The sequence below is a fragment of the Hydra vulgaris genome, chromosome 09, assembly GCF_038396675.1.
Source record: "Hydra vulgaris chromosome 09, alternate assembly HydraT2T_AEP".
Taxonomy (NCBI): Eukaryota; Metazoa; Cnidaria; class Hydrozoa; order Anthoathecata; family Hydridae; genus Hydra; species Hydra vulgaris.
Genome location: NC_088928.1, coordinates 61,216,157 through 61,227,449, shown reverse-complemented (window position 1 = coordinate 61,227,449; position 11,293 = coordinate 61,216,157). Strand labels below are relative to the sequence as shown.

Below are 11,293 nucleotides of genomic sequence, written 5' to 3'. Positions count from 1 at the left end.
TAGATTCTTGGTTGATGTGTAGATGACAATAGACACAGCCAATGAGTATGCTCTCTAAGCCTATAATCACCTGACACCAAACTTCTTAAATTTTAAAATTGTTTCATTTAAAAGTAATTATTTTATTTAAAAATAAATATTTAAAGTACTTTATCACATAAAAGTGATTCTTAAAAATATTTAAACTTCCATTTGGTGGTTGGTATGTAGTTGTTACGATAATATTTTTGGATGATTTGTTGAAGGTTTCTAAAGTGAATTTAGATTTAAAGTCTGGTTTATACGATAGATTGTAGAAACCAGACTTTAACAATAGATCATATCTTATTTTATAAGCAATTTCTTTAAAAACATATATCACAACCTGTTTTAAAAGACTTTTTTTTTCAAAACTAATGGCTTTATAATTGGGCAGGATAAAGTTTTAATGAAATGTTACATCTGAAATCTTTAGATTAAACAAATTAAGCTAAAGTTAAAGTTGAAATAATTTAATGAGATTTTTGTTCTTCAAAACTTTTAGAAGTATTATTAATATTTTAATGAAACAATGAGAAATGATTGTTAAAAATATAACATCGAGAAATAATTATGACACACTCGAAAATGTTAATGAAAAAAAGTCGAAAAGTTTAAATATAGTCAATATAAGAATTTCGTTTTTGAGATTTGAATTTGATACTAAATTTTTAGCTCAGTAGCTATTTGTGAAAAATTTGAACAACCTAGTTGTTTCTAATCCCGTAAATTACGGGATTAAAAACAAAATACGGACTGTAATAAAATTTTGCTTTTTATCCTTGCTTTTTTTTTTTTTTCATTTTGTTCTTTTATTTCATTCTTGAGAATGAACCTTTGACTAGTTGTCGCAGCCTATATACATATTAATCGCAACCTACGCATTTTCATATTTTGAGTTTTCTTTAAGAAATGATGCTTTAAGAACCCTATTTTAGCTTTTGACATTTCCAAACTCGATGGAAATTGATGTTTAAAGGATCGCTATTTGCTTTAGATTTAAGGAGAGGAATCATTGGGGAGGCTTCTTGTTTTATCTCATTCTATAGCACTAAGTAATTTGTTTACTTGTAATTTTTCTTTTTCTATTTTTTCCATTTATGAAAAAGTAGCTTTTAAATCATATATGTTGATGTTTGTTTCTCTGCATTCCTGTTTCTTATAATTAGCTGCCAGTAGTCATTACCATAGAGGCACAAGCAAAACTCATAAGTAAAGTCAAAAAGATCCAAGAATTATTATCTTCGCCAAGATTATTTACACGTATTAGCTAGATTAAAAAAAAACAAAATTTTTCAGCTTTTCCCATAGGTCTTTATTTAACTGTCCTTCAACAAGACAGTTTCCGGATGCAGTTAGCATTTGCTCAAGATAGCAGTTTTATTGAGAATTATTCTCTAATTTTAAAAATATATTATTTCATTATAATATAACAAATAGAGTTCCTTATAAGTTTAAAAAAAACGAATAGTGCGAAAAAAAAACGAATTTTTAACTATTTCTGCCAAAATTGATTAGTTTTATGCATATAAATATTTGAATACTTAAAATATCTCTTTAGAATATTTTTTATGTAAAAACAAAACAAATATCAAAAATAAAGACAAAAAGGCAAACTTTTATTATTTTTGTGCAGAAGTGTAACTGGTGTGCGTGCGTGCGTGCGTGCATGTGTGTGTGTGTGTGTGTGTGTGTGTGTGTGTGTGTGTGTGTGCGTGTGTGTGTGTGTTTAATCCTTATCTTTATGTACTACACTAACTGATAAAACCCCTTGATCAGTAATAATGCTAATTTTCGAAAAGAACCGATAAAGAGTGTTTTACAATCTTGTATGTGGCATGGAGTACCGTTTAAGCGTTTTATTGGTGTGATGTAAGTTTTGTAATTACTTCTCTCCGATTTGTATTTTTTTAATGCAAAACAATCCTAGTTAAATTTACCACACCCGGTTTTGTCTTATTCTTTGCCATATGTTTTTTTTAATAAAATACTTGTTTTCTCTTAGTTTAGTATTAAAACTCTTTTTATTTAAAATAAAACATTTCTGCTCCCTTAAGTATATTGCCCAGGGCTTCAACAATATTTTTGTTGTGAATTAAAGGGTACAAGTAAGACTGGGATCTGTGTGTCCGCAGACAATAATCAACCTCGGATTATGACGGATAAAGAATGTTGGAAAATCTGCGTAATTCTGTATATCGCCATCTATAGTTAAATCTATTTTTAAATCAACACTTTTATTCATTTTAAAATAATAACAAGAAGATGTTAATTGTATATAGCAAATTGTTATTAATAAAAATTAATAAAAGTTATTAATAAAAATGTTAGATTTTTTTAAAATGGTTGTATTGAGTAAATTTAAAAAGTAAAATACTTTGAAAAGTTACAATTTTCAGATTTCTTATTACATATGTAATTAAAAATATAAATTACATATGTAATTAAAAACATAAAAATCATAACATTTTGTTGATGTACATGTGCACCATATATATGTATGTGAGTACATGAGTATGTGCATGTACTTATATTGTTTATGGCAAATAAGAGAAATAAGATAATAAATAAGAGAATCGGTTGTACTTTTGATAGTTTTTAACTTAAGTTTTTCGTTTTTAGTTCATTCACATAAAAGAAATTCATATAAGTTCGAAAGCAATATAAAGTTGATGGTAGCAATTTATTTATTTATCTTGCAAAATGCAGATGGTAGATCTAAATGACAGTCTCAAGCAAGAGATAAGATGCACCGATGCAAAGTAATTTTTTTAAAAATTTTATATAAATAACTGTAACTTCATTAATAACTTTTAATGTTTGCATTTATATTGCTTATAGATTGTGAACATATTGTGTATAAATAGTTTTAAAAATTACGAAAGTGTGGATAACGTTAAAACTGTTTTTATAAAACAATCAGTAAAATGCTGCAACATTTTTTATATAGCAAATTATATACTACAACATGACAAAATTTGCAATAGTTTATAATAATAGATAGCAATTTTTAGTTTTAAAATTTAAACAAAAATTGTAATTTTATTACATTTTATTACATTTAGTAAGCATTTAAGTAATAATTAAAATTGAACATTATTGTTCCTCTGTGACAAGTTCAGACTTGCTATAACTGATGAGTTTTAACTCGAATAAAGTTCATTATAACTCGATAAGCTTGTTTTAAGAACATTTTATTTTAAAATTTATGAAATAGCTAGCTAAATAATGTCTTCAATGCAGAATAAGTTAATAGATTTTAAGCAAGTCTTGCCTAAAATCTATTAGCAGATGCAGCAATACTAATACTAAAAAAAAATTGAACATAAATACAAATCTTATTATTTAAAATTTATATAATTTAAAATTTAAAAAAGTAATTTAAGTTTAAGCATTTAATATATTTTTTTTTACAAATAGAATTAATAAAATAATAAATAAAAAAATTTAATAAAGTGATAATAAAGCAATTTGTAATTGATAACAAGTAATTAGTAGTGTGCAAAGTATTATACTTAAATTTTTTAAAGTTTTTCAGTTTTCAACTTCTTGTAATTAAGTTATATTATTTTAAAATGTTTAAAAATTTTTTCAAAAATTTATCTAACCATCAAAAGACCATCAACTAATATTTGTTAACTAGTTAAAAGAAAATTCTGTTAAAAAATTATCAAGAAGTTTAACTTAATAAAATAGTTTGTTACAACATTTGATGAATTATGATTTATGTTATTATATTATAGAAGAAGGTTTTGACTATGTTAGTTTAAATAATTTTCACAGTAATTGCTTCACCTCAAGGCATTATATCCCAAGCAGAAAAAATGTGGAGGAGCAACTGTTAAATGTTAAATGGGGAATAAGGTTGTTATTAAAAGATGCACTTTTTTTTTCTCTAAAGTTATGTTTTGCATCCTAAATGTTTTTTATATACTTTAAAAAGATTGCCAAGTCCCAAGACATTTTGTGTTGCTATTGTAAATAAATTTAAAAAAATAACATTAGAGTTATTTGTACTTACCAAAACAATTTATTGAAATATTAACAAATATTTCAACTGTTTTGTCTCTTTGTCATTATGCTTTTGTTGTTGGAAAAATATCTGGTTTGATTAATGAATGCATGTGTTTATTTTTCAAAGCAAACATTTGTATAACAACAAAATTTAGCAAGTATGAAAATTTTATCTTTTTTTAAAAGAATAAATTTACCCATGTAGTAGAGTTTTCCTTTTATTAGTTAGTCTTGCTTGCTTTAAATTACTTGAATTATAAAATTATAAATTAAAAAATGAACTGAGTTATAAAATTATAATTATAAAGTTTGAATTATAAAAAAATAAAGTTGAAGAAGAGTAGGATTAATAAAATAAGCTGTTATTAACTAACACATTAGTTTAAAATAATATGAAAATACAAAAAAGTATGATGCAAAAGTTTTTTTAGGATAAAACTTAATTAAGTTATTAATAAAAAGTTATTTCTTTTATTAACTTCTTTATTACTTATTCTTAATTAGTAAGTTGTACAAATTAAAATAATTTTAAAACTAAAATAGTGTAAAATTTAAACTTTCTTCAAAAAATGAAGTTTTTATTTCTTTAATCTTAGCCTAGTTTTTATTAAATTAAATATTATAAAAACTATGCTAAGTTAAGAGAAATAATATCTTTTTATTATATATAAGATATTTTGTTGTAAAAATATATATAAGATATTTTGTTGTAAAAATATATATATAAGATATTTTGTTGTAAAAATTTTAGTTGCAGTGTAGCTCAAATAAACCAGTTTTAATTTTAGCTCAGGTTCTTGTTTAGAATTTTTAATTATTCCTGCATAAGTTTAATTTTTGATTCAGTTCTATGTTTATTGCAGTATAAAAAAATGTAAACCACATAAAAAATATTTTAATAAGCAAAAAAAGACTTTCATGGTGGTTATTTGGAAGATTAAAAAAAAAATGTTTCAAAATAATATTGGTAATTAGAGCATTTTAATTTTTTTATATGTTATGTTTCGAAAAATATTTAAAATTGTATATACATAGAGTTGTAAACTGTGACCTCACTGTGACCTGTGTTGACTATGGGGCAACAAACCACTTTTTTTTGTCAGACTTGATTTGCACTAAGGGTTGGGAGTCGGTATTTTGTTCAGAAGGTGAAGGATTTGTAAAAGTGTTGTGATTTGTGGTAATTATTTTCTTTTCCCCTATAATGCCATGCCGTACTGTCACTTGCCATAAAGTATTATTAAGTTTTGTTCAATAATTTGATGAAGTAGCCATTTTTTGGTAGAGAAATCTGTTTCAGTTTAGGTTTTATGGTGTTAGAGTTCATTTTAGATTAAAAGAGTCACACTATGATAGAAGCAGATTGCACACCTTTACTAGACAGGAGAGGAGATTGACAACTTTAGGTTTTTCAAAAAAACCTCATTATTGATAACCTGTTTAAAATGCATGAGATAACGTGATATAACATACAAGTTGTAGACCTGTTAGTAAGTCTTGAAATGTGCTGATAAAAACAAGGTTTATCAAGGTTTTAGTGATGAAATAAAAGAAGACTACAACGAAGTGAAAAATGCACTGACTACTGCCTTCTCTGCTTCTCTGCTAACAGTATACGAAGAATTCGTAAATCGCCGTCTTAAAGAGAACGAGTCTGTTGATGTATATCTTGCAGAATTAACAAGGCTGAGCAAGCTAATATCATCTCACGTAAGCGAAGAGCGGATAAGGTGTGCATTCATTCTCGGGTTACCTGACGAAGCAAGAAAACAGCTGCAAACCGCATGCTCAATATCAACAATGTCGCTGTACCAGATCGCTGAAAAATCAAGAAGTTTGGTAATTTTGCATTGTAAAGAATCATGTTTTGTTAGTTGCGTGAATCCTGTTGCCATCAGTCCAAGGCAGGTTCCTCAAGGACATGGAAAAAAACACATACTGAAACTTTTTAGTCCCTGTGTAATAATTTTAAATAAATGGAGGATTACCCATTAGAAGTTGAATATTGTGGTATATGTGGCTTACCTCCTGAGTATTCTGAATTTGGATCTGAGGCAGAAAAATGTAAAGAATGGTTGAAAGAGCTGGCATCGTTTGGCTTTTGACATAACCCACTACAAATCAGAGATTTATTTGTCTATTATTGACTGTGGAAAAAGGAGCAAGTTTGCAATTTGGAGAAGGCTACAGAACGAGAAAGAAATAACAGTGTGCTTCCATTTAGAAGAAATATTCCTAGAAAGAGGACCTCCGTGGCAAGTTCTACTTGACAACAGCAAGACTTTTCGCTCAAAACTCGTTGGTGAATTATGCGCAGAATGGGGAGTGTCCATCCTGTTTCGTTGCGCTTACAGGCCATCTGGAAATGGAATTGTTGAACGTCATCATCGCACAATCAAGCGCATGGCAGCCAGAAGTGGCAAAGACCCGTTAAAAATGGTATATTGGTATAACATAGCTCCCAGAAAAAATGGCGAGGAAACATCGTTCCCCTACAAAGCTATATTTTCTTACGAGTGGAAACCACACACAATTTCTGCCAAAACTAACGTGGAAGTTCTCCACAACTATACACAAGGACAAGAAGTATTTGTAAATCCACCTGACTCAAAATGCACGAGCGAATGGAACAGAGGAAGAGTCTCAGATGAAGGACGAGGAGTTTCGGTAGAAATCAATAGATTGCCGAGACACATGTCGGGCGTCCGTCCTGCTTCCATTGTAGCTGACTTGTCTATCAGAGAATCGGAAGAAATCATCGCGGATAACCTGAATGCGGTAGTGGTAAAGGGCTCGCTTCATAAGCGAGAGGTTCTGAGTTCGATCCCCACCACATCCCTGGTAGTACCGTACTCAACTTGTTTCTCCGCGCAGCAGCCTTGTTCGTCGAGGTTCGTGTTCCGGATTTATAGAGTTGAGAGAGGGTTATAACCACTATTAAGTAGCCTCCTCATCTGTAGTGGCCTTCTTAACCTTGAGGAGGTGAATAACAAAAAAAAAAAAAAAAAAAAGAAAAAAAAAAACTCTTCACAGCAGTTGACTAGTTTACTTTTTCTACACAATGTTAGAACTCCAGCTCAAAAGCGGTTTAGAGTTTAAAATTGGTGAGGCCCAATTAAGTTGTGGCTACATATTTTGTTAATAATGTTTGAACCGGAACATTAACCGGTTATTTATAGCCTGAATGTTTTAAAATTAGCTCCAGCAATTTCAGGTATGCCACCTTCATCACAATTATAAACCATTGTATAGCCTGTAAATATTCTTGTAGATGATATCTATGCACCTTATAGAGGTTATTTACCTCCCTAAGTCCCTAAGGCCAAGCAGGCCACTACAGTTAAGGAGTTTAATTTTTGTGGTTACGACGTTACAACCCTCTCTCAACTCTTTAACTCTGAAACACGAATCTTGACAAACAAGGCCCTTGCTCAGAACAACAACAACAAGTGCGGTACTACCAAAAATGTAGTGGAGTTCAAACTTATAACTTCTCCCTTTTGAATGAGAAGTCAATGCTCTTTTGAATGAGAGGCCAACACTCTACCACTACACCACTACTTTTTACTAAAGCCAGCAAGTTATAAAGTATATTATCATTTAAATTACCAACAAATTACCAAGGTTTTTATGATTACTATTATGTTTAAAAAAAGATATTGATATTTAATTAAAAGACTTTTTTAATTAATTTCTTTAATTTTTTTGCATTTTGATTCACTCCCATAAAGGCTGTGAGCAACCACTATTCAGTTGGGAGTGAGTAGAAAACAAAGAATCGAGTTAAAGAGTAAGGAAACAGTTGACAGAAGAATTAAAAAGTTGTAGGTTGTATGAGTCAGGAAAACAAGAAGATGAGAGAGAGTTCCAAAGAGTTGAAGTGCAGGAAAGAAATTAGAGTAAAAGTTTTTAAAGCATTCAGGGACATATACAGAAAATAATGAGACTTAGCTAAATGGCGATTTGGATGAGTTTTGGTTGACAGCATGGTTGAAAAAAAAGCATGGTTTTTTTGTTTAACCTCCCTTTTTTTAAACAAGCTGTGTTTAGTTTCTTTTTCAACTAAAAAAATCAATAGGCATTTCACTTAAATAAATTATGTTTTCTATCAGTAATAATGCTATGATTCATCAATTACATCATTATTTAATGATCTGTATGTAATGACAAGCTTTTACTACTACCCTTTTGAGAATTTAGCCAAGACTTTCCTTGGTGGAAAGCAAGAGTTTAAGCTCTTGCTTTCCACCAAGGAAAGTCTTGATTTAAAATCGATTATTGAAAAAAGTTCAACATAAAATTTTTCTTTAAAAAAAAAAAGTTTTTTAGACTAACACTGTATAAAACTTTATGATAGGTATGGTGTCAACCTACATAAGCTATTTAAATATACTCTTTTGCCTTTCAGAAAAACTTTACTTCAAGGTTAAAAATACTGCATGCTTAGTGGTCAAACCTAAAAAATTGAGCAGAGTCTAAAGGTTAAAAAAAGCTTAAAAATAAAAATGAAATAGATTAACCAAATATTACTAAATTGAAGTTGATATCATTTAAATAATAAAAGTAAAATATTAATAAACTTTCCCCGACAAGATCAAAGCTGTTCAAATTTTTTCAAATGTTTTAATAAGAGAAATGACATTCGTTCTTGGCACCCAGCAATTATCATACCGCTTTGGCCAGTACTACGATCAACTCGAATAATGTGGATGCATAAACTTTACCATAAAATCATCATCAACTTGATCAACATCTTTATCAACTTCAGCAACCATACCAAGTTAGTAAAATTCTTCATATTTGTTAATTAAATGAGAAGGTATAAAATGATGAAAACTTCTTGCCCCGGAATAGTGGTTGCTATTAAAAGTCTATCATTAAGTTTGTTTCTTATTATCTCCATTTTTTCAGTAGCGACTTACACAAACACAATCCCACTCATTGATTTTTTACAGTATTCAAACATTGCTTGAGAAGACAGTATTTGACCTGTGGTTAGACTCTGCAAGCAAGTAGTTGGAACAAGCCTTATAACAGTGCCACCTATTCCATTGCATGGATTTGCTATGGCTTGTTGCAAAGAAATTCCAAATGCAACAAACAAAAAAATCTTGAACATTGTGTTTTTATACTGCCCTGCATAGCCATAAGAAAAATAATGAATTTTTGTAATCGTGGAACAAAGATGAGTTTTTATATAGTTAATGGTTTTATGCATAACTTCATTGATAAATTCAACATCACGATTCAAATCATCTGAAATTACACAAAAAGAAGATATTTCCGATTTCACTTTTTTGTAGTAGTTGACAACTGAATGAAAAGAACATTGACTCTTGCTCCAATGGTTACTCTGTATCTTGTCCTGTACTACAAAAGTGTAATTCTCTGCAAAATCTGCCATTACAATAGCCTCATCAGTACTAATTGTTTCTTTGAGATGCATTAGATTTTGCTATAAATGAATTTATAAATGAAAAATAAAAGTAATTTTATCAAGTTTTTCACACGGAATTCATTTAATGGAAGTTTTATTGTTTATAGTTCAGTTCTATCTGTCGTTATCCACTGTTTGAAATCCACTGACTGTTCATTTTCATCACTGCCACTGTCACTGCTGTTTTGGATTATCATTTTGTGTGAGATGGTGCTGGAAATAATAATGAGCAGCTTGTCACCCAGGGCAACTATTGCATTGGTGAATCATGCAAACTTTTGATTTTCTTCTGCAAACAAATTTTTCAATGATTTTATGATAAGATGTTTCAAGGCCTACAGCACTCAACATTAATTTAACATTTTGGTGTATTGTACACACACAAACAGAATGTGTACCTTTTGAACCAGCAAGAATGCATCATTAAGGTTGAAGACTGCAAAATTTAGAAAATCCAATTTTATGATTTAGAAAATCCAATTTTATTTTCCCAACACTTAGACAGTCTTTTTTACTTGGCATTTGCCTTGAATACTTATTGTCACAGTAAAAAAGCTTTACAACCACATCAGGGTATACATATTACAACCACATCAGGGTATACATAGCTTTACAACCACATCAGGGTATGCTATGATGCCTTTTTGGTTGCGTAAAAACTTTGCATTTTGAATTTTGTGTTTGGATACTAAAAACTCATTTGCTGCTTTTCTGATAGACCAAGATATTCGGGTCAATTTAAAAATTTGAAGTTGCTGCCTTTTGTTAGAAGCTTAAACTTTTTTTTTCATGCATTTAACAAGGAATTTTAGATCGCCAGCTTTAGTTTGAATTTTCTTTGGAGTTCTAAAGGAAATTCAAACCAAAGCTGGCAATCTAAACTTTCTTATTGGATGAATTGTTGTTTGGTGTAAGTTCGGATTTAATTACATCCGGAGCGAGTTTCTTAATAACTGCTTCTTCAACTTGCTTTATCTTTCTCTTTCTAAATGAGAGGTTTTGAGTAAATAAACTTTTAGAGGAGATACTTGAAGTTCACACAAAGTACTGTTGAGTAATGATCTTGTTGATTCCAGTATAATTTCTTTTTCTATATTTATACTTTCCTTAATGCTAATTTATGTCTGCATTGTGGACAAAGTTTTTAATGTATCAAAGTTGATTTCACAAAGACTGCCTAAAAAAAAAGGGAAGAACTTTTTTAATATGTATAAAATGTTAATAAAACCATTTAAAGTTTAAAGTTGTGTGGCATTTAATAGTGCACTTTCAGAAGTCAGCTAAAAGTAAGGTTAAATATAGCTAAAATAGGATTTGGCTGCTAAGAATTTCATAATTGTAACTTACAACACTTTCACAAAACTAAAAGTTGTGATAACTATAAAAACTTTTTATTACTTTGTTATGAGTATTAAATGGATTGTAGCACTGTGTTAGATTAGATTAATTAAAAAGATCACAACTGAATCCATAAGAATCAGGAAACTCCAGGAATATGAGAAAATGTTACCCCATTTTATGGTAAAGTAATTTTTGACCATTTAGAAATAAAAAAAGTTATCAAACATTTTGAATTAAGTTTTTTTCTTTTCTACTTTACCTGACCATTTTTTAAGATTCAGCATCAGTTTCTTCCACTAAAGCTTAAATTATTTACACATAAATAATTGCTAAAAAATCTATGATAAAGAGTCCAAATAAGGAATTTTTTTTATAAGCTTCAAAATTACATATCTAAATTATTCTTCAAGAAACCCAAACCATCTTTTTTATAAAAATAGCCTAAGATAACCTACTTCATTGGGAAAAATGATTGAATCCATG

At 29.2% G+C, this 11,293-nt stretch overlaps 1 protein-coding gene across 1 annotated transcript in view; it reads left to right on the top strand.

Annotated features, from left to right (window-relative positions):
• The first annotated feature begins 2,632 nt into the window (after positions 1–2,632).
• The window catches only part of LOC101236630 (mucosa-associated lymphoid tissue lymphoma translocation protein 1), an 85,223-nt gene continuing 76,562 nt past the window's right edge, over positions 2,633–11,293 (top strand). The window contains exon 1 of the mRNA XM_065806254.1: positions 2,633–2,780. Coding sequence (XP_065662326.1) covers positions 2,722–2,780 — 59 coding nt within the window. The 5' untranslated portion in view covers positions 2,633–2,721. The remainder of the gene's footprint in view (positions 2,781–11,293) is intronic.